The following is a 24927-nucleotide window of genomic DNA, read 5'->3' on the forward strand; positions in this document are numbered from 1 at the left end:
TATTTAGTACAGGTACGTTACCTTGTGTATGAATTCTGTGGTTACACAAAAAGCATCCATCAGTCCATTCTGAATCATCATGTGTATCACTATAAGAGATGCCGTTACAATTTGGTTTTCTCAGTTGTTTTTGAGACAATATCAACCATGTGTTTGCGTTAAGGAGAGACTCCTGTCAGGAGGCAGGATGTTGAGGAGGAGAGATGGGCGGGGGTGAGAACAGAGAGGTAATTGTATATGAGGGAGTTAGGCAACTGTGGTCGTGGGGTAGAAGGAGGAAGAGAGGGAAACAGAAGGGAGAGATGTGCTGTTTGGATGATAGGACTGGGAGAGAATAAGAAATGTAACACATAAAGAAAAGAAGGGTAAAGCTGGAGGAGAAAAAAGGTAGTGATTCACAGGATGACAAGATGAATCAGCCTTAATGTGAGGGTCAAAGGTCAAACAGTATATGTGAGCTGAGGAAATGAGGACGTAGTTATGTGTTTGAAATGGAAGTAACGTCAAGTAGGGAACTAAATTTTGGGAGCGAAAAACAAGGAGCAACAGGAAAGGCACTATCGAAGGAAGAAAAGTTGGTTATCCGTATGGTAATGCAGCTAAGTCTGAGAGAGGTGTTTTTATAGTGGGTGTAGAAAGATGGGGGCAGGGAGAACATGCAGTGTGTCCTTCCCTCTGTCCCTGTAGCAGAGTTGAACAAGAGCCAGTAGAAGGGGAAGGGCCTCCCGCTCCTCTGCTCCAGCTGACAAAAACAGCTGCCCAGGAGCCTCGGCTGAAGCCTGTTTAAAGGACACACAAGGAGAAAGGAGGGAGGACAGAAGGAGAGAAGAAGAGAGGAGGAGGAAGAGGAACAAGTCCCAGCTCTGGGAACCATCCACCTACATGGGTTGCATCCTGGGTTCAGAGCAGTGCGGGGAGGAAGAAGTGCAACCAGTGTTGGTCAGAAACTCCTCATTGAAGAGAAGGAGTCTGGAGAGGAGCGACAGTGGCAAAATGAGACTAACAAAGGTCAGTAGACATGCAGTATTTACCTGAATGTGGCATGAAATGATTTTTAGTAGTTATTAGGAATGCAGAAATTGATTTAAATCACCATGGACACTTAGGAAACATTCCTATGTGTAGTCAGTTTTCACATCATATCAGAGAAGGAGAGTAAAAGAGCTTCTTTTTTATTACTACGACATTGTAAAATTTTTACATAATAGATTTAAAGGTGCTTTCTGTGATCCTATATTGATTGTGTCATTTTACGACATAAACAGGATTTTTTTTTTCTTTGCAACTTTAAAACATTTTCTTATGCTCACTGCGTCAGTGTGTATGGAATTGGCCTGTAACACATTTTTATTTAATTTTTATGGCCCAATTTTATTCACACATTCCCATTTTAAACATTTAATTTAGCATTTCCTGTAGCTGATAGAATTGTCATATTTTATTTAAAAGACATGGATGACAATGACTTCTCCGAGCTGAGGACACATCTGCTCAAATACAATACAGCCTTGTTGTGATGACCTCAGAATTCCCCTGATGAGACAATGTGACAGAGGTGATGTAGATAGCTGCAGAGATTCTTATGTTGATCCATCAAGACGGGATGAAGAACTCTGACCTCTGTCCTATTTCCATCAAGTTCAATTATATTTATACCCAATAATTTATGGTTTTATCAAGATATAGGAATTCTCTCAAAGGCAAAGAATACTTTCACCCCCCCTCTCGTTCTCTCTATGTGCGCGCGCGCGCGTGTGTGCGCGCGTGTGTGTGCGTCTGTGTGTGTGGGTTTGTGTGTGCGCCTGCGCACGTGTGCTTGATAGATACACCAGTCCCTGTGTCTCCATATCACATGCTGAACAGTGTGGGAATGTGGAGGCGTCTGTGTGACGTCATGCTGCAAAAGCAGTGAACCCCCCACTGCAGGGTTATGGGAACCACTTAGATCTTAGTTATTATCCTCAGGGAGATGTTGTGGCTCCTATTTATCAATGGCCTATATTAAGAATTTGTCTTCTTTTCATTATTTTTAATGCAGTCGTTTTGGTTTTCCATGGATAACCAGATAATCAATCAGGTCTCAATTGTGAGAGGATGTACCAGTAAGTGAAAATCTGACCTGAATGTGACATGGCTTTTAAAAACCATGCATAAACATAACTAATGCCAAGCCCTTGCAGGAAACACTCAAGCAACAGAATATGATGCTGTGACTACATAATTCTTTGTCGTTTTGTCAAGAACTTGTGAACTTTTCAGACATCATGTGGTCCATAAACATTTTGTTCACTTACTGCACCAAAGAGCAGTGTAAATGGTGGCTTGAAAACATCTTTTAAAATTCTGCTTGTGTAATTGTGAAGTGTTTGAAGTGTTTTTGTTCAATTATTTCACAAGTTTCTTTGTTGACTTGCTTTTAATTCTTGTATTATCTTTGGATTAGGATTGCAGAGAGACATTCCATAGTATGGTAGTCTGAGACGTTACTGGTATACATATAGAAGCACTAGCAATGTTGTGCATAAAAATAAACACCTATGGACCTGAGACCCTACAATTTAAAAATGATGGAGAAAACACTTTTGGCCCATTTCACTCTGTTGTTGAAAAAGAATGAATAGACACAACATCTGTAATTCATTTAGACAGCTCATGTGGCTTCAATTGTTGTTAAATACCTTTCTCTAAATAGTTGTGATGGGATATGATGATTGTATTTACTGTACTGCTTTGAGGACACTTATTTGTGTTGTGCAGTAATCTACAGTACATTATAGTGCTGTCTAAGATGAGATACTACCATGGTTGACTTACAAGAAATTATTCATGCAAATTTAACGTGATCTTGTTTAATATTTACAGTGTACAAATTAATTAAAGCATATTGACTGTATTGAAGTGAAACACTATAGCACCAGTGGCCTAGTCCACAAGGTCTTGGACTGAAGGACCGGAAGGATCGAATTGGTCGATTCAAGACCCTTGTTGCCAAAAAGTGTGGAGTGTGAACTGGCAGTGGGAGGTGAACTGCAGGTGAACTCCCATTTTTTGCATGCTTTCAGGCCACTTGTTTTGTGTGTGTGTGTGTGTGTGTGTGTGTGTGTACATGTATTTGTACTGATATACTGTATATACTTCTGTGATTATTTAGAGTGGAAACAAATAACTTCCCTATGGGGAATCATTTAAGGATTGATTGTTAACATCTTACTTAGTGTACTGTAATTGTGAATACATTAGCATGTTGATGATAGCATTTGTTTAGCAATGTGTACAGTGTCCTAGAGTTGCTGGCTTGGCTATAGATCTTACTTTTCTCTGTCACTTTAAGGTCAAAGGTGACACTCTGATCCAGCTTTGTTAACACTAGTAGGAATGTGGATACTGGATTGACTCTTAACTAGTGTGAATGGTGAGTTAGTTTTAATTTACACAGCCAGCTGTGTTCTTAGCTCATACACTGAGACCTGCCACTCGGGCAATGGATTTTTATGTGTTTGTCTAGCTTCCCTGTAATTTGTCATGAGCAAAAAAGTTTACATTGGCCATGACAAATAGTGCAGCCTTGGACCACAAGCATTCGATACAAACACACCCAATAGAGGAGGGGACATTGAGCAGCCATGGTTAAATATAGATTCACTCAATATCCACAACAGAAGACAATAGAGGGAAATATGTAAAGATAGAAAAGAAGAACAATTATCACATTCCAACATCTGAGAAAGGAAATGGAGAGTTCCTAAGAAAGCTCCACACTGAGGGTGGCTAAAGTAGACTAGATTCCTGTGGCTGGATGTTTCCCAAACTCTGAGTAGGATTTGAGGAATGCTTTTTGTTGTGTGTGGCAAGCATGCAAAAGAAAGCCGATCAAGGGTGAAAGGAAAAGCAAAAACCTTTTCCTCCGTCAGTAAGTCTACAAACCCCACCTCCAACAAAAAAAAAATCCCTGGACCACCCTTGAAAGAAACACGTGACAGAAAATATACACAAAGTATCTCCTTTTGAGTTACTCAAAGATAATTGAGCTTAGTGTTCGTCCACAACAGTTCACAGATCGTATTCACTTTATCAGCACAACAAACGTTAACTCGTGCTCTTATTTTATCAGCATCACTGTTGGTTGCAAATTCTGTCCAATCCTTTCTCTCCTTAACAGCTGCACCTTATCAGGCTTTGGCAAGGAACTGTCTTTCACAATCCTCTGTCAAGCAATACAGCCCCCTTTTCCAGCCTCCTCATCCTCTTATTTCCTCTTTGCTCTGTTCCTACTTTCTCCAGGCATGATCCAGGTCCTTCCACTTCCTCAGAGTTTAAATTTTCTAATAGAGACAAAGGAGACAAAAACACACCTTGCAAACATTTCATTTAGTGCTTACCATGATCAAACACTGGAGCTTTGGTGGACTGTTGGAGCAGATCTTTGATTCATGCTTCAGGAGTCTGTAAAAGCATCTAAATATATGACTCGCTCAATCCATCGTTTCGTCATCTCCATCTTCCTTGGGACTTGACCCTCCCCCACTTCTCTCACTAGCTCAATCCCTCATTCCAAACCCAAGAACCAGTTTCCTGTCTCTCATGGTCTCCCACTATTTTTTTTATTTCTTCATGCAGCCCCTACCTTTTTACCTAACCAATTTGTTCTCTGCAACTTTCATCATTACTCATCCACTTCAACTCTATAATTTTTATCCTTCAGTCTGCAAAGGTCTTAAATAGAGAGGGTGAAAAATTCTCAACCAATTAAACTCCCCAAGGCCCCCATACCATCAGTCCTTCTTTTTTTTTTCTGTTATGAGCCGGAAATTCTTGCTTTGTGAGCAAAAGGCATGGACTCCATTACTGGATGTGTTGTTTTTGGTTTAGATTACTGCACTGTCAGAACTCAGTTACATTGTACACTGATTGGTAGGGGATATACTCTACGGCCTCCGAGGACCCCAACACCCCCCAAGCACTAGAACATATGGAAGTGACTAGAAGACTAAGGCGGCAGACATGAATAACTCTTCCATACATTAGGTCGGAATAATATTGGACAATTTTAAGACACAGCATGGATGGACCATTGTGAATAGATGGGCACAGATTGAATATAATCACAACCATGGGCATCGGCAGGTAGTTTGGGAAAGACTAAAAGACTGTTGGACATATAAAATGATTTTCTGTTAGGAATAAGTGAGCCGAGACTGCTCTGGCTTTGTTTCTGAAAATGAAAATATCATAACGTCTTCCAGCTTATTTCAAACAATATATCTACGAGAAAGGTAGATGTCCTCCATATTTTAGGTTGGTTGTCAGAAATGACGGAGACCCACCAGGTGCAGAGAAGGTCTTTTTTCAACGAAGGGTGAGAAATATAAGTAGGTTCTGTCTAACTCTGCCTCAACTTGTGCATTTCCACATTTACGCACCAGGTGTCACTACTTGTACACTCGTCATCAACAGTGTCCCCCAGACGGTCATGAATTACATCTGTGTTACAGAAAAGTACCAACGTCATATTGACTATTTGAAGAGTTATTACGAATCACAGAGTGAAAGATCATAGAAAGAGATTTATTTAAAAAAAAGTAGATATACTACACAAAATAATTTAAAACAGTTCGCCCTCGCGCATTCGCACATTAACGCTCGCTACTCCACCTCATCGCAGATTTTTAAGAGGCAGTCACGTGATACCATACACGCATTCTATTGGCTGACGGCATCAGAAAGTGCGCTCCTTCTCGGACTTTCGTGAGACACAAGTGTACTTTAAAGTTTAGAGGACCTTTCTTTCTCACGAAAGTGACTGTTTAAAGTTTAAACAATCGATAAGAGTGTGGGAAAAGGTAATACAGACAGACGGTGGTTTAATATGTATGGGGAGGGTTCATAAACGTTTAAATTACCGTAAATAATAAGATAGATCACGATCTCGATCGCGGATTCCTTAGTCACGTATGGTTCCTGTAACGTATTAACCGCAAAGAACGAGGCCCCACTGCTTATGCATATTTGAGTCAGGAGATAAAATATGAATGGATTTCAAACAATTAAAATCTGAAATTTTGAAATTTTTTTGACACAATAATAAGTAACTGGCTATGAATTTTATCAAATGATTGGAGAAAGTAAAACTAATCCAGAGATACAGTATTGGAAACATCCTGCCTCACCGACCTGGAACAGTAATAAAACAACACCTGATTGAACCTAGTGAGAAAAAAGGCCCTAGAAAAAAAAAAGCAGCTTTGCAACAACATCCAAATGGGCCACCTTGTTTTGGTTCAAATAAACACAAAAAACATCATAGCACAAACCTCTGCTGTGGCCGGACAGGTCAATTTATTAAAATGCAATCTAATTCAAATTCTAATAAGACATGTGCCATAAAAATGTTAAGGTAAGTAAAAAATACACTACTCTCTCTCTCTCTCTCTCTCTCTCTCTCTCTCTCTCTCTCTCTCTCTCTCTCTCTCTCACACACACACACAAACAAACACACACACACACACACACACACACACACACACACACACACACACACACACACACACACACACACAAAACCTTCATCTCTTTACCTGAATCCACTCATAAATTAAACAGCTTCACTCCTCTATGAAGTTTCATGAAAATACATCAAATACTGCATGTGTAATTGATAAAAATGCCAGTTGACGTTAGCGAAAACATTCCATCCACGGTAGAGGTAACGATTGATGGTGGTGAAGACATATTAGTGAGTGCCTTGGGTGGTAGGATTACATTATAGAAAAACTGACTTGACTGAAAACTTTATGTCCAGATTTGAAGGTGTTTGTGCGATGATTGTTGCCATGTTTATTTACCGGTTAAGGTTTCAAATGTCTCTTAAATCTGTAAAAAAAAAAAAAAATCCCAATCGGCTTCATCTTTTTCTGCATATATTACCACCACTTTTGTCTTATTGGAACAGATAATTCTGGAATGTTTTAATGATATTACATTGAAGACATATAACCATGAAGGTACTAGGTCGAAGAATTTATTTTATACTGAACAAACAGAAAACCGGAATTAATATCCAGAGATATAAAAAAAGATCAGTTCATAAATGTCATTTTCAAGGTTCTCCAGCAATATCGTTAACTTTATTCCAACCAGTCCGAATCTAGCACAATCACTCGCCCCCTGTGGAAGCTGACCAATCAGAGGCTGACGTTCTAGTAATAGTACTCCACACATGCGTTTGGCTCCTCCCATTAGCTCTACACGGAGGGTGGACCGGGGTAAAGAAAACAAGTTATCGCAGAGCATGTTAGTGATGGCTTTCGTGGGAGTGAGGCGCTGCTTGTGAATTGGGAATCATGATTAGCGGGAAAATGAACAAGGTAAGTCAGTTAGACTAATTAGAAAGTTAGTCCTACTGCGTTAGACTTATGTAAATCAGTATATGTGTGAAGGTTTACATATGTGTACATAAATATATTGTCGAAGAGGCTGTGTTTTGACCCGCGTATGATGGATGTACAGTAATGCAGTTATGCTCAAACTTCGAAACAATATAAGGTCACGAAATGTTTTCCGGGAGGCTCCCCGAGGAGACACACAGACTCCTGTCTGTGATTCAAACCTGACCGTGTGTTGCGTTCTATTAGACGACAGAGCGTCTGTTTTATGAGAAACTAAGAGATTTTATGAGTTGTTCAAAGCGCCACACGTCATTAAAGTAACATACATGTACTGAATGGTGATCACATGACGCATTAATACCCATCGCAGTCTCTACTGCAACTGCGTCAGCGCGAGACCCTTGAGTGAAAGTTATGTTAGCGGGAAAAAGCATGTTTCTCACCAGCGTGTGCTCGTTCTCGGTTTTGACGTGACACCAGGTGACTGTTATGTTTTGTTTTTAGGATGACTGTAGGTAGAGTTCTAATTTATAAGTACCCATTGTTATATTACAGTAATTACATTTATGAATCAGTAAAATGTGCCCTTGTTGGATAAGTTTTCTTATATTGATGACCGGAACCGCTTTTATGTCTGCTTAGAGTTGAATTGGGGACCCCAGACACCATCAGCTGTGTTGGTAGGTTTAGTAGCTTGGCTTGTTTAAACGCTTCCCTGGTATCTCTGGCACCAGAATGCGATCATTGAACATGCTGCACTTGAAGTTGCAAAATAAACCACCAAGGCTATAAACATAGTAAACAGAATTAATGCGTTTTTAATTGTTTTTAATTGCAATGGTTAAAGGCATTTTCGATGGGCAAAAAGTGCTAACTAAAACAAAACAATCCATCAGAAGTCAAATAAATAAATTTTAGTATATTCTTAGAAAGGGAATAACGCTGCAGGAAAACAGTAATATTACATTAAATACATAAATTAGAGGTACAAGCCACGAGCTAGCACTGATGGTTTAGGACTTATATGAATGATTATACATCAAAATTATGCACAGATGTACGAACAGTTCAGTAATTTAAAAAAATAATCTGTTAGAAATTCCTCTTTGTCATTAGAGTCTATTTCCGTGGCATTCTGGAGGCAAATTCATAAAAAATTTTGTTGCTTTTTTATATTGATGATTTTTAAAAAAAATCAAGCTCTAATTTAGGGCATTTTAGGTGGTGGTTAAGGCTCCTGGTGGCCACAGGGCCCTGATCTGCCACTTTCTATGTACTGTATGTTATGGCTATGGATATACTGTACCATTATTCCGTCGGTCTCATCACTCATAAATTCACACATAAAGCTTGTGTTTATTGTCTGATGCAACATAATATGTAGGACCTTAGATGTGTTGCATCCACTTTTGGTTTTGTATGTATATGTGCATGTGTGTGATGAACATTCATCTTAAAGATTTTTAATTCTAAAAGGTTATTGTGAACAGACGTGTCGCCAGCAACAGCCAACAACACATGGTGCTGTATATGTTCCAACACTGTCTAATGACTGGGGAACACATCTGCCAATTAATGTTGTCAAAATTCCAATCCTGCTGTGCAAGAGGGATTAATACCTAGATAGCAGTGTTTAGCATTTCCAACGCTTAATTTTCTGATAACAAAACCATTTTTCTTTCGCTGTGAACCATAAGAAATGCATTGTTCTGGAAGATTTTGATCATAATGGGTTTTTTGGGAAAGCTTGTGCAGGAAATTCAACAAGAAACATCAGTGCCTTTGAACAAGGCACATAAAGGATTAAGAGATTGATTTACTTTATTTAAAACATTGAGGTTTTCCACTGGAAATGCTGAGCACAATACTGTTGATGTATTGAGTGTACAGTCGATGTTGTATATTTGTTATTATTGGGTGTAACTGAGAAGTTTGATGGTCCAGAAATAGTCTATGATGGCTCCTGACTTGAGACACCCCTTGTTCAATGAGGCTGACACAAACGTAGAGACTGGTTCACATTCCCTTGTACCAGCTGTCATTACATTAAGGCTGAAAGTACAGTAGCAGCTATTCATTCCAACCTGAATAGCCAGCAACATTAAAACAGAATGGAAGGATGTGAGCAGAAGCAGCAACAGACTTTCTGCAACTGATCTTCAGGCTGACGTTGAGTCAGATGACAGACAACCTAAAGCTTTCCTTTTTTAAATCCTCTGGTCATGTCATCCACTTAGCAAGGGTTTTCTCGTTATAGGGGAGACATTTTGAGGCTCAACAAGTGGTGCATTTTACCTGTAATTGTCAACAACTGCAGTCGGGCGGGTGTTGCAATGAGTCCATTCAGTGTGTTTGTTACTTGCAGGGGTTCTACAGATGGAAGTGTATAATGTCAACAGGCTGACCTCACCTCTGGAACAGGCAGTCTCTGTTCCCTTCACTGCCTGTCCCACCCATTGGACACAAGCCTGTACACTCACAGACATATGAACTGACACACATTTATAACACACACTTTGGCTTCCATCAGCAAAAAAATGATGCTGGAACCCAGGCATTAGCCCATGTGTGGCATTTTCAATTTAGGGTGGGATTTCATTCGTAAGAAGTCACAAAAACCTTGATGTGTTGCAATAAGGAGCTATAACAAAAATAGTATTTTTCTCTTCCCCTTTTTTGCTGAGAATGCTCAGGGGGAAGGCCTTGAAGTGAAATTCATGTGAAAATTTTCTGGGGTTTTTTTGTAAAAAATGCGATTATAAATACGGTAAATTGTACATTCATTATCAACAAAAATGTCTGTTTTACAAGCTGGTTCACTTTAAAATTATTTGTAGGTTCAATGATTTAGTTTAGTTGTTTACAAAAAATTTTTTTGTTTATGCACAACTGCTTCTTTTCATCATAATGTGTCCTTGCTGGCTTCTGCCAACCACTATCAGAGATAATTTGGTCACGATATCACTTAAACTTTTCATATTTTGATGACAGGGCATCGGACCTTTTCCTTACAAAGAAAGTGGACAGAGCGTTGACAGGGATGTCTTATTGAGACAATTTTGTACAGTTGACATGACATGAGGACAAGAAGATGATGGATGGATGAATGGATGGATGGATGGATGGATGGACGGACGGACGGACCCACTAAACTACACCGGCAAAGAAGAAATGCATAAAGATTGTAGTTTTCACGGTAAAGACCTCAACCCCACAGCCTGCTGATATGACAGCCGTATTTTGGGCTTACATTGTAGTTTTTATTTATTTAGTTTTTTTTCTTTGGAACATGTTAATATAACAGACTTCACACCTTCATCACATTTACAACATCAACAACAATGTCCGAAAAAAAAGGGCTGACGGGTAGAAGCCAATAGGCTTGTGAATTCCCGTCCCCCCAAATCAACAAACATCTCTCTCATTACAATACTTCATCCATTGTATTTTGACAAATGTTCATACTCTTATCTATTTCCAGATATTAGCCTTTTATCCAAGAGAAGGGGTCACCAACCTTTTTGAGGCTGAGGCCTACTTCATGGCCACCGAGTAGTATGAAGGGCTACACAGGACCTGTTTGCTACAAACCTCCTTAATAACAAAACTGCATGGATAACTAACGTTATAATACTGATATTAAAATAGCAGTAGTTGTTCTAACACTATGTAAAGTTATTGTTCACATATCAATAATTAACTTTCCACAATTATTAGTAATTTACATAGTAATAACAATCAGAAAAAACATGTTTAAACATGAAACACTTTGTTTATTTACTCAAACATTTTAAAATCAGGGGAATGCCTGCTGCCGCCTTATCGTGGTGGGGGAGTTTGAGTGACCAGGAGCTATGTTGCCAGGGGTTTTATAGTCCTGCGAGGGTCTCCCTTGGCAAACAGGTCCAGGGTGACGGGCCAGACGAAGAGCAGTACAAAAACCCCTATGATGACAGAAAAATCAAGGACCGTGACGTCGCCCAGTATGACGCAACCGGGGCCCCACCCTGGAGCCAGGCCCGGGTTTGGGGCTCGTATGCGAGCGCCTGGTGGCTGGGCCTCTGCCTACGGGGCCCGGCTGGGCTCAGCCCGGAAGGACGACGTGGGCCCAACCTCCGGTGGACTCACCACCCGCCGAGGAAACCGTATTGGACGGTTGCAGTGTGGTTTGGGTGGCAGTCGTCAGCATGGGGCTGGACGACCCAATCCCCAGACAAAGAGTCTAGCTCTAGGGACATAGAATGTCACCTCGCTGGGGGGAAAGGAGCCAGAACCTGTGAGGGAGGTTGAGAAGCACCGACTAGATATAGTCGGGCTCACCTCCACCCACAGTTTGGGCTCTGGAACCCAAACCCTTGAGAGGGGCTGGACTCTCCACTTTTCTGGTGTTGTCCAAGGTGAGAGGCGGCGGGCTGGTGTGGGCTTGCTTGTGGCCCCACAGCTCAGTGGTTATATATTGGAGTTCACCCCGGTGAACGAGAAGGTCTTGTCCCTGCGCCTCTGGGTTGGGGACAGGTGTCTTCACTGTTGTTTCGGCCTACAGGCCAAATGGCAATGCGGAATACCCGGCCTTCTTGGAGTCCCTGGGAGGAGTACTAAATAGTCAAACTTTAATAGTGCTCCGACTGGGGACTCCATTGTTCTCCTTGGGGACTTCAACGCTCACGTTGGCAATGACAGTGAGACGACCTGGAGAGGGGTGATTGGGATGAACGGCCTCCCGATCTGAACACGAGTGGTGTTCTGTTATTGGACTTCTGTGCTATTCAGTTTGTCCATAACAAACAAACACCTTGTTCAACCAACAGAGATGTCCACAAGTGCACATGGCACCAGGACACCCTAGGCTGGAGGTCGATGAATGACTTTGTTGTCGTATCATCAGACCTCCAACTGTTGGACACTCGGGTGAAGAGAGGGGCAGAGCTGTCAACCGATCACTACCCGGTGGTGAGTTGGATCCGCTGCCAGAGCAGGAGACTGGTCAGGCCCAAACGTGTTTTGAGAGTGTGCTGGGAATGTCTGGCAGAGCCCTCTGTCAGTGAGGTCTTCAACTCCCACCTCCGGGAGAGCTTCTCCCAGATCTCGGAGGCTGGGGACATTGAGTCACAGTTGACCATGTTCTCCGCCTCCATTGTCGAAGCAGCTGCTCGGAAATGTGGTCACAAGGTCTCTGGTGCCTGTCACGGCAGTAACCCCTGAACCCGGTGGGGGACACCGGAAATAAGGGATGCTGTCAAGCTGAAGAAGGAGTCCTATCAAATCTTGTTGAATTGTGGGACTCCAGAGGCAGCTGACAGGTACAGGCAGGCCAGGCGTACTGCAGCGTAGTCGTGGAGGCAAAAACGTGGGTCTGGGAGAGGTTTGGAGAGGCCATGGAGGAAGACTATTGGTCAGCCTCGAAGAAATTCTGGCAAACCATTCAGCGCCTCAGGAGGGGAGAGCGGTGCACAGCAAACACTGTTTACAGTGTTGGCTGTAAACAGTGGATTCAGGAGGAACGATGCAGTTTTCGTCTCGGTCATGGAACACTGCGGTTTTTTTGTCCCGGTTGTGGAACACTGCGTTTTTTTTGTCCCGGTTGTGGAACACTGGACCAGCTTTACGCTCTCCATCGAGTGCTCGAGGGTGCATGGGAGTTTGCCCAACCAGTCCACATGTGTTTTGTGGATCTGGAGAAGGCATTTGATAGTGTCCCTCATGGTATCTTGTGGGGATTGCTTCGGGAGAATAGGGTCCGGGGCCCTTTGCTGACGGCTCTCCAGTCCCTGTATGACCAAAGCCAGAGCTTGCCGACAGTAAGTCAGACCTGTTCCAGGTGCATGTTGGACTCCGACAGGTTGGCCCTCTATCACCGGTTCTGTTCATAATCTTTATGGACAGAATTTCTAGGCGAAGCCAGGATCCAGAGGGAGTCCTGTTTGGGGACCAAAGAATTTCACCTCTGCTTTTTGCAGACGATGTTGTCCTGTTGGCTTCATCAAACCTGGACCTTCAGCATGCAGTGGGATGGTTTGCGGCCGAGTGTGACGCAAGTGGGATGAGGATCAGCACATCTAAATCCGAGGCCATGGTTCTCGACCGGGTGGTGTACCCTCTTCAGGTCGGTGGAGAGTCCTTGCCCCAAGTGAAGGAGTTTAAGAATCTTGGGGTCTTGTTCACGAGTGAGGGAAGGACGGAACGTGAGATTGACAGACGGATCGGTGCAGCTTCTGCAGTGATGTAGTCGCTGTATAGGTCTGTTGTGGTGGAGAAGGAGCTGAGTCACAAGACGAAGCTTTCGATTTTCAATCTACGTTCCTACTCTCACCTATGGTCATGAGCTTTCGGTCATGACCGAAAGGACAAGATCCCGAATACAAGTGGCTGAAATGAGTTTCCTCCGTAGAGTGGCTGGGTGCATCCTTAGAGATAGGGTGAGGAGCTCAATCACCAGGGAGGAGCTCGGAGTAGAGCCGCTGCTCCTCTGCCTCGAGTGGAGCCAGCAGAGGTGGCTCGGGCATCTGTTCGGAATGCCTCCTGGACGCCTCCCTGGGGAGGTTTTCCGGGCATGTCCTATGGGAAGGAGACCTTGAGGAAGGTCAGTCGTCTAGCCTTCATACTTTCTGGACATTGGAGATGCGGAGATTACGTCAGGACCATGTTTCTCATCTTTGACTGATGTCTTAACTACAACCATCATAGCTTCTTTGAAAACCTCACCATCTGAAAAGGTTTATTGTTCTTTATCAAAAAATGTGCAGCTCGAAACGAAGCTTCAGTTGTGTTTAGGAATTTTTTTCAACAGCTTCGGGAAAAAAGACTTTCTTACCCAAAGCTGCTTTTAGCTCACAGGCTTTTTCTGTTCATAGTGTGCTTCCTGGTGGGTAGTTAGCGTGGTACTTTTTATGACATGTAGTGAAGTGTCTACATTGTGCCGCTTTGACGTTGTCACATTCAAATGAGACACACGCAGGTTTCTTTAACAGTTGTAAAAAAGAACTCCTCCTCTCATTCATTGTGAAAGTGATAAGATCTCTTTCTTTGATAAGATCTTCTTTCTTTGTCTTGGGGTCAGAAACTGCATTCTGCGTCCATCTGAGCTGCACCCGCTAGCTTACTATCCACTAGCACTGGTTTTGTCACGTGCACAATACTAAGTACGTCAGAGTTGACCTAAACTTATCCAAAGTTCATGTACAATAAACATATTTTGAAGATATTGTCATTTTCAAATCTATATAAATGCAAGTGTGATTTAAAAAGAATAGTAACGGAATGAAATTATATTTTAGTTGTAGTGGGTAGTGATGTAAGTTCTATTTTTAAAACAGCCTGCGGGCGACTTATGTGGTCCTTGCAGGCGACCTGGTACCCGTGGGCACCGTGTTGGTGACCCCTGACCTAGAGCATAACCATGTTTACTTTCTTCCTAGGAACACAAGGTTTGTTAACATCATAGATAGTCAAAAGAAGTTGACCTTGCCAGTATTCTCGACAAGAATATAATGATCATATTAACCTATTTCAGCAGACAGTGTTTACTAGAATTAAACAGTTTGTTGCATAGACTTTAACGTTTCACATGCTATTATATTGTCAAAATATATCAACATGCTCTTTAAGGTCTCAAACTTAATGTTATCCCATGTTATCAGAAATCCAAGTTTGTTTCTTTTTTGTTGTTTTTTTTGTTCATTAATCCATGTTTCTGACATTGATGATGTTGGTTTTTTCAACTGTTCCATGTTGTTGTGGAGCTCCCACTATTGAAGTGACTCTGTTGTACTGATCTCTGCACTAGCTTAAATAGCGGCGCTAGCGAGCGGCGCTAGCGGAAATAGCGGCGCTAGCGAAAACAGCGGCGCTAGCGAAAACAGCGGCGCTAGCGAAAACAGCGGCGCTAGCGAGCGGTGCTAGCGAGCGGTGCTAGCGAGCGGTGCTAGCGAGCGGCGCTAGCGAAAATAGCGGTGCTAGCGAGCGGCGCTAGCGGACATAACGGCGCTAGCGAGTGAAAAAGTTGTAAGTTTGAGCTTTTTTTCCCTAAAAATAAGAACGCCACTGTGGCTACACAGTCTAAAAACTTTGTAGCCAATCTGGAATTTACTTCACCTATGGCGAAGTGGTGAATGGCTAGCGCAAGCCAGGCAAATATATTAGTCAATGTTTACTTGTAAGTTTTACTTGCTATTGTAGCAAGTCTTGGACACATGGCTTTTTTTGACTTACTTGGACACGTGGCTTTTTGTGACTTACTCAATTCGATTTACACTGAGCCACAGTGGCTTAGTCATATTAGCTCCTGGTGCAAGCCCAGCCACACCCAAACAAGTCCTCCATTGTCTAAATATCAGGACTATTTATAGCCAGAAACAAGCGCGAAGGCGCTAGAGACTTTCCAAAGATGTGTATGTGAATATGGGTCCCCATGTCTATATGGTTGTTGGTCGCAGTGTGTCTGTGTGTGAGCGTGTGTGCTTTTGTTGGATTTATGTCCAACTCGTCCCTCATTCAATTTAGCTACTGTTCTGTGACAGCTGGCAGACATGCAGCAAGGAAGGGGAGGAACTTCTGGTTAGAAAGCATCTCTTTGACTCCAGAAAAGTTTGGTTCCTTTTTTTGCCAGCAGGCTAAAAATTTCAGAAAAAGGACTTTCTTGTGCACAGTAGATGGTGAAAGAAAGGGGGGTTCTTGTCTTGGCACATGCGTGGGGATACAAGGACTGGAAGAGGAAACAGGAATGTTCTCTGTCTTCAGTGAGGGTCTGCAGGAATACCAGTCTGCATGTGTGTGTGTGTGTGTGTGTGTGTGCGTGTGTGTGTGTGTGTGCGTGTGTGCGTGTGTGCGTGCGTGCGTGCGTGCGTGTGTGTTTTTCTCCCCCAGTTCTCAGGTAGTATTTTTTTTAACGTTTGTGGCCCCTCTGTGGAAAAAGGCAGGTCACAGTAGGTGGAGGCTTTGCAGCTCCAGTGGTCACATGAACTGAGATTATATAAAATGAATGCTTAGTTTCCTGCTAAATATACATTTTTATGTTGCTCTAAATTTAATTGTTTGCTTGTTTTTCAAGTCTGTTCTCTGATGTATTGGGCAACAGTTACTTTCTTACCCCCAAGTACTGACTACTGAATAGCACATGTTTTACAGAGGAAGATGTATTTTTATCTCTAACTGTGGTGACAGTAATACCTATCCTGGGGACTCAACTCAGAATCACTGGTTGTTTTTACAGGTCATGCACTCAGACTCTGACAATTGATTTGTGTTTCTTCCTTGAAGTTGTAAACTTCCTACACTGTGGTTTCCTTTTTTTTGTCCCCCAGAGTTGGTTGTTTTGATATATTTAGTAGTCTATCCAGCTAAAATGGTTTCTTCTTGTGAATGCTGATGAGCAGAAATTTTGTACACAGTATTTTCCGCACTACAAGGTGCACAGGACTATCAGGCGCACCTTCAATGAATGACCTATTTTAAACCTTTTTCATATATAAGGCACACTGGATTATTAAGTGTATCTGATTGTAAGGTGCATTTTCAATGAATGGCCTGTTTCAAAACTTTTTTCACAAATAAGATCCACTGGATTGTAAGGCACATTGTCGTTTTTTTGAGAAATTGAATGGCTTTTAGGTGCGCCTCATAGTGTGGAAAATACTTTATTAGCGAAAATGCTAAATGAGTTCACTCAGTGCTAACTGAAGTATATAATGAGTTACTTAAAATGTGAAAAAGGACCACAGGATGGGGGAGGGGGGTGTAGGGGGGATACCTCACCACAGTGCGGGTACGGGGGCCTCCCACGGGAAATTTTTTAGAAAATGGGATCGTTTTCCTCCATTCTGAGGGCAAAATTTTCTGTTCAGTTTACCTACAAAAATACACTAAAGTCAACAATTCAAGCTTAACTATCTTTATTTTTATCCTACTTTATCCAGGTATAAATGTGAGATTCAACAATTGAAAACTTGCATTCACTATGTTGAAGATACAGACATACAAAATATTACTCAATGTTTACTTGTAAGTTTTACTTATACTACAAGACATTTTAACTTTGACTTAGACACTTTGATTTTAATGCATGTGATTCTTGGTATTACTCAATGTTTATTTGTAAGTTTTACTTGGACTAGAAGACATTTTAACTTTGACCACCACCAAAACCATTGTTATACCATAATAGTTTAGTTTTTTTAATTCAATAATATGGTTTTTCATTTCAATTTAAAAAGGCATGAAAAATAGAAAATGAGGTGAATACACATTTATATACATCGCTGGTTATTCCTGCCGGTCATTGGGATTAAAAGTCTAAGACTACAAAAAAGTATTGTTAATATCTTTCATTTACCTTCTGATCGGTCTGTCACCACTCCTACCCCCTCACAGCATTCACCATTTGTTGTTCAATTAGAATTTTAACACAAAATCTACTATAAAACACTGGATTCTTAATTTCTTTCGATCCTTTTGTTTTTCATTGGAAAAAAGGAGGTCATGACTCAAGTGCATATTTAATGATCGGGAGCGTTCGGGTCACTTGGGCTATTTCCATCGGCATTTGGAAATAGCAGCTAGTGAGCGGTGGTAGCGGAAATAGCGGCGCCAACGGAAATAGCGCCGCTAGCGGTGCTAGCGAGCGAAAAAGTTTTAGCCTTTTTTCCGTAAAAATAAGTACGCCACTGTGGCTACACAGTCTAAAAACCTTGTAGCCAATCTGGAATATACTTCGCCCATGGCGAAGTGGCGAATGGCTAGCGCAAGCCCAGAAAATCTCGGTAATGATGTTGAAATGTACCAGTCTTTTGAGAAGGGGCTATTCAACACTAAAATTATTTTATTAATGTTGGAATTTTAGCAGAGGGGATGTTGTAGTGGTATGGGTAGTACTGTTACCTTATAACAAGAATGTTCTGGGTTTGATTCCTTTTTGTTCAGAGTTTGTATGTTCTCCTTCTGTTTTTCGTGGGTTCTCTCCTGGTTCTCTGGCTTCCTCCCACCTCCAAAAACATGCAGCTTTGCTGAATGGGTCACACCAAATTTTCTGTAGATCCAATAATGACCGTGCATGGATGTTTGTCTGTCGTGTGGTCCTTTGATGGTCTGGGGTCCGGGATGTACCCCGCCTGCTTGTAGCCAGGGCAAGAGATAGGCTTCAGTAGACCCGTGAATTGCAAGGCAGATGAACAGCTGTAGAGGAGACAATTACATTATCTCTGGATGGAAGGGTGGAATTTTAGCAGAAACTGAAAGCTTCAACTCCTATCCAGCCTCTATTTGTTGCTCTACATGAGAAATCATGGAGATTTCTGAAGCTGTCTGTATCATTGTCTGACCATGGCTGCCTGTGGTTGGACTATATATTTGTCTTGATTGTTACTGAAAGGGGTAGAATGCTGCCAGTCTTTTCTCAATGTGTTTATCTGTCAGCCCACATTACCACTATGGTTTAGCTAACAGACACTTGTTGCTTTTTTAAACTCACCATAGTCACTGTGTGTGTACAAATGCATGCCCAAAAACACAAATATACACACATACAAACGTACGCACACACACACGCACGCACACACTCACTCACACACGTAGAAGAATGTTTGTTAGAGAGCATATAGTGCTGTTTTCATGGCAATGTGGTGTAGTCAAACACGGAAAAAAAAAAAAGGCAGGGCTTATGGACAAAAAAACCATACCTAATTATTTTTTGCATTTCAGGGTCATGAAAGGGTGTTCGTTTAAAAAAGATCCAAATCATGATAAAAACATGATAAAAAAATAACAGGAACTCTCTTTAAAAATGATTAGGTAAGGTGGAACTTTTGAATGTTAACTGAGCTTTATTGTAATAAGGAGTCTGACTGTGCATTACATCCAGCTGTATATGTATATATGTGAAATGTATATGTCTGTGAACCTTGTGATTCATGCAGGTCATGGTTATCCAAAAACATTCAGTGAAATCAACTGAACTATGCCCTAGTTCTCACTCTTCAGTTCAGACCTGAACTTTCTACAAGTCCAGTTGATTTGATTGAATGCCTTTGGATTTTAAACTGCGGACGTTGATTCCCACAGACTGTAAATTCAATTACATTTTTTAAAGGTTTGGTAAACATGATCATATATATTATATAATATCCAACAGTGACCACATTAACAACAGGGTATACATATGCATATTTAAGCTGTGTTTGACTTTTTGTAAACTGGATTTGAGCCAGCTAAGACTGCTAATATTAGCATCTACCAGACATAGCAGTAGCTAACAGCACCTACAACAAATAACATTGAAATCGTCCAACAGGAAACTCTGTAACCACCTTGGCCTGGATTCCCTCATCATAGCAGCCACACCGCTTCATTTCAGACACTGTTTGTTTTCTGACCACCAATACTGAGATCGGTACAATTTGCAACAGCTAACTGTTGCTGCAGTAACCAATAAAGCTAGTACCAACAGGGAGTACAGAACGAAGGTGGTTTATATTTGCTTCAGCAGCAAGTAAAACCATCTGTTCATCAGGAAACTCTTCAAAATTATTCCAAGCAAAGCAGCCGGAGGACATCAGAGGGAATGCCAGGAAATATATAACCAAATGTACAATTCAGTTTCAACCAAATCAGCGAATAATGTGACATTAACACTTGAGGGTTGGTAAACACTGTTGGTAAAAATCATTGATGAGAACACTTCATAGATTTTTTTCATTGATAGGAATATGATCAGATTTTGCATAGAATGCCCAAGTTTTGGCCAATATGGACATGGATTAGTAGTGGGAGTGTTCTAAAAGAGTTGTAAAGAGTTTTAGTCTATGTGATCTCTGGTTTGTTATTGTGAGAAAATAGAACAAGAGTGGATCAAGTCATTCTATGTTCACTAGAAATAAAAGTCCCAATGTGAGAGATTTACGATTTCCTAAACTAATGACAAAGCCATTTTAGAGAAGGACATCAATCCTGCAACCACGTGATGTTATATAACAGACAAGAGCCAACCACCAACCCCTGAGCCACCCACCTGGTCCACCTACACCATCCAGTTTGCTGCGGTCATAGTACACTGTTACTGAATCAGGCCTCCAGTCTCTGAGCACTGCTGGCAGACGTTGATGCCAGGAGGCAGCTGTCCAAACAGTCCCGTCCCTACAACAGTCAGACCAGACCAGCAGTAGAATGGGAAAAAAGTCAGCAAACAACCGTCTGTCTTTGTTACCACGGAGGAAAAGCACACACAGAGGAAACAAAAAGCCTTTCTGTTTATGTATCATTTCAGTTATCCATAGAAACGAGAGTGCTGAACAGCCTCATGATAACTTTCCTACATATAGCTGTCACTTCATGATGATGATGATATTGATGATGATGATGCTTTCAGATGAGTGAACAGAGTAAATCATCCCTCAAATCTACCCTCAAATCGTTCTTTGCCAACGCAATATTGTCTCCCACCAACAGTGTGATAATGGCGGATAAATAAATAAATCATTTAATAATCCCATTTGAAATTACTCCTTTTGCAGTCTAAATATTCAGGCACGCACGCACACACACACACACACACACACACACACACACACACACACACACACACACACACACACACACACACGCACATACATACAGTATATCTACAGTGATCCCTTGCTATAACGCGGTTTACTTTTCACGGTTTCGCTACTTATACAATTTCCTCCGGGATTAATAAAGTATCTATCTATCTATCTATCTTCACGGATTTGCATCGTGCATTGTGTTCTGCATTCTGATTGGCTAAAAAGTCACTCCGCTTCTTCTCTACCTGTGCGTCAACAACGTTGCAGTTTAATATGTACACGTACGTAAAATGGCTTGCCAAATTGACATTACGTACGTGCAAATTCTCTTGCAATTTCGAGTTTCTCTAAAACCCATAATGTCGACAAAACGCTCTGGACCGACAAAAGCACCTGCGGCAGGACCCAAAAGGCAGCGGAAGATGCTATCGCAGATAAAGTTAAACTTCTGGACACTTCTGGAAGGTAAAAGCTATGCGACTGTAGGTCGGCATTACGGAATTAATGAATCTTCCGTTCGTTCCATAAAGAAGGACGAAAAAAACACAAGGACGACAGCAGCAATAAGTTTTAATAAGGATGCATAAAGGGTTGCAACTGTCCACTACAAGACCATGGTAAGGATGGAGTCTGCATTAGCTCTGTGGATTAATGACTGCAGGAAAAAAAACATCACGTTGGATACAAACATTATCTACACAAAAGCGAGAATACTGTATCCAAATTTTCCGGACAGTGACAGGGAAGAGGAGGATGCCGGGCCATCAACAAGTGCTGTTCACGCAGTACCAAGCGTATTTAACGTTTGGTACTGCGTGGACCCTTTGATGAGTCGTTCATTACAGTTCTCCAACATAATCGATGGTGGCATGTCGGTGTATAAGGATCTTTTTGCAAAGAAAAAAAAGCGACAACAACTTTATTTTACTTTATTTTTTTCATAATCATTTAAATTTTCTCCCGTTTAAGCCAATTACTCGGGTCGCGGTGGGCGGTGTTAATCTCCGCAATTTTAAGCCTTCTGTTCACATTGATGATTAAAATTATTATTTGACAGTACAGTACAGAAGTTATTTGTTGAAAATTTTTTTCTAAAGCACTTTTATTTGTGAACCAAATGTTTGAGCCTTTAAAATGGTTTGTTCTTTCTTTTCAATGTACACAGAGTATTTAATTGTATAATAATTGTAAAAAAAATAAAGGTTTCTACTTCACGGATTTTGCCTGTCACGGGTTCTTTTTGGTACATAACCCCGCGAAAAACAAGGGATTACTGTATAGTGCGCCTTCATGTATTCGCGCATTAATTATTCCGACTCCACCTCATCGCGGATTTTTAGTAGGCAGGCTGACGGCATCCAGAAGTCTGCTCTGTTCCGTCAGGCTCGGACTTTCGTGAGACACAAAATTGCTTTAAACAGTGTAGGAAAAGGTAATACAGATAGAACGTGGTTTAATATCAGTATGGGGAGGGTTTATAAACGTTAAAATTACAGTACATAATGAGATAAATAGACCACGATCTCGATTGCGGATTCCTCAATCGTGGGCGGTTCCTGGAACGCAGTGACCACAAAGACCGAGGACGCACTGTATGTGTGTGTGTGCGTGTGCGTGTGTGTGTGTGTGTGTGTGTGTGTGTGTGTGTGTGTGTGTGTGTATATATTTCACACCAACTACCTTTGTGTCCTCTTTCACCACATCCATAGGCCTCCTCTTTGGTCTTCCTCTAGGCCTCCTGCCTGGCAGTTCAAAACTCAGCATCCTTCTACCAATATATTCACTGTGTCTCCTCTGGACATGTCCAAACCATCTCAGTCTGGCCCATCTGACTTTAGAGGTATTTCCAAAACCTCTAAGATCTGCTGTCCCTCTGATGTACTCATTCCTGATCCTATCCATCCTGGTCACTTCCAAAGAGCACCTCAGTCAACAGAGTGTGGGAAAAGGTAATACAGGTAGAAAGTGGTTTAATATCAGTATCAATTGCGGATTCCTCAATCGCATGTGGTTCCTGGAACGCATTGACCACAAAGAAAAAGGGCACACTTTGTGTGTGTGTCCATGATGGCGGCACACAGGGTTGCAGCGGCTTCTGGAGCTCCTGCTGTAATGCCCATTTCTAGCGCTTTAAGAAGTAATCTGAACATCAGCTTAACAATAAATGTGAAGTACAGCCCAGCCGAACTGTACTTCATCAGAAATAACCAAACGGCATCAATGTCACCAACGGTGAAAGCTACTCTCGGCAGACTGGGGATACTCAGAACGCAATAGGAGCGGCACGGGGGGCCCGAGGACGGACTGGCAAGAGAAAGCGATGTGCCCTGAGGCAGAAAAGAGGAAAGAGGGCTGCAGCAGACCCTCACTTTTTGGCCAATGTCCGTTGTTTGGACAATAAAATGGACATGCTACGCCTCTGGCTGCGGGTCTGGGAGGAGATGAGCTGGTGTGTGGTCGGCCTGACGGAGACCTGGCTAAACAACAGCATGCCGGACTCTGCTTTCCAGATCGATGGATTACAGCCGTTCCGAGCGGACCGGGACCATCGATCCGGGAAAACACGTGGGGGAGGACTGTGTGCATACGTGAATAGGGGTTTGGTGCACAAATAGTGAACTGGTCAAGAGCTACTGCTTCGAGGCGATAGAACACGTGACTGTTAAATGCCGGCCGCACTATCTGCCTCGTGAATTCACGGCGGTGTTCATCACCATAGTTTACATCCTGCCGGGTGCTAATGCTAATGCTAGCTGCACGACACCATCAGCTCACTGACCAGGCACCTGGAGGCGTTTTACGTGGTAGCTGGAGACTTCAACCACGTTAAGCTGACGGACACACTGCCCAGTTTTTACCAGCACGTCACCGTACCCACATGTGGGGACAACACGCCGGACTGTGTGTACACCAACCTACGCAGCTTATACAGGTCCCTCCCCCGACCACACCTGGGCCTATCAGACCACATCTCCATCCTGATGGCCCCAGCATATCGTCCCCGGGTGAAATCCCTCAAACCCACGAGGAGAACTGTCACTGTGTGGCTCCAGGACGCGGCCCCGGTGCTCCAGGACTGTTTCCAGCACACAGACTGGCAGATGTTCAGGGAGGCAGCCACACAGGGGGGAGAGGTGAACCTGGAGGAATACACTTCCTCTGTCCTCAGGTTCATCTCCAAGTGTGCGGACGATGTGACTAACACCAGAACAATCATCGTCTACCCAAACCAGAAGCCCTGGCTGAATGCAGAGGTGAGAGCTCTGCTGAAGGCCACGGATGCTGCTTTCAGGACGGGGGAGGCAGGGGCACTAAGGGCAGCGAGGAGGACTCTGGATAAGGGAATAAAGGAGGCCAAATCCACTTATGCTCAAAAGATCCAGGGTCACCTGACCTAAGGGGACCCACGGAGCATGTGGAAGGGCATCAAGTGCATCGCTAACTTTAACACCAGGAATGCACAGGAATGACAGACCCATCCCTAGTAGATGCCCTCAATAAATTTTATGCCCGCTCTGAGGACCCCAACACCCCCTAAGCACCAAACACTAGACATGCCCCTCAGTGTGACCACAGAGGATGTGAGGAGGACCTTGCAAAAGATCAATCCTTGCAAGGCTGCAGGCCCCGACGGCATCCCAGGGAGAGTACTGAAAGACAGTTCCCACCAGCTAGCAGAGGTATTAACAGACATGTTTAACACCTCACTGCAGCTAGCAACAGTCCTGACCTGCCTGAAGTCCGCCACCATCGTCCCGGTCCCCAAAGGCCACTCGTTGAAGGAGCTGAGTGACTATCGGCCCTCACCCCGATAGTCATGAAGTGCTTTGAGAAGCTGGTCATGGCACACATAAAGGACTCCATAGACATTACGGTGGACCCCCACCGATATGCCTACAAGAGGAACCGCTCCACCGACGACGCCATCTCCTCTGTGGTCCACACATCCCTCACCCACCTGGAGAGCAAGGACTCCTACATCCGCCTGGTCTTCCTGGATTTTACCTCTG

General features: G+C 42.6%; 1 protein-coding gene across 5 annotated transcripts in view; it reads left to right on the forward strand.

The window, feature by feature from the left end:
* Positions 1–259: 259 nt before the first annotated feature.
* tns2a (tensin 2a) overlaps positions 260–24927 on the forward strand; it is a 90699-nt gene continuing 66031 nt past the window's right edge. For 2 of the 5 annotated variants that reach the window (XM_068328678.1, XM_068328686.1), the window contains exon 1: positions 261–1008. In XM_068328678.1, the coding sequence (XP_068184779.1) occupies positions 883–1008 (126 nt within the window). In that variant the 5' untranslated portion in view covers positions 261–882. Of the gene's footprint in view, positions 1009–7246; positions 7365–11708; positions 11783–24927 lie in introns of those variants that run through there. The other 3 variants (XM_068328695.1, XM_068328704.1, XM_068328712.1) reach the window with 3 other exon arrangements.

The sequence above is a fragment of the Antennarius striatus genome, chromosome 2, assembly GCF_040054535.1.
Source record: "Antennarius striatus isolate MH-2024 chromosome 2, ASM4005453v1, whole genome shotgun sequence".
In the NCBI taxonomy this organism is placed as follows: Eukaryota; Metazoa; Chordata; class Actinopteri; order Lophiiformes; family Antennariidae; genus Antennarius; species Antennarius striatus.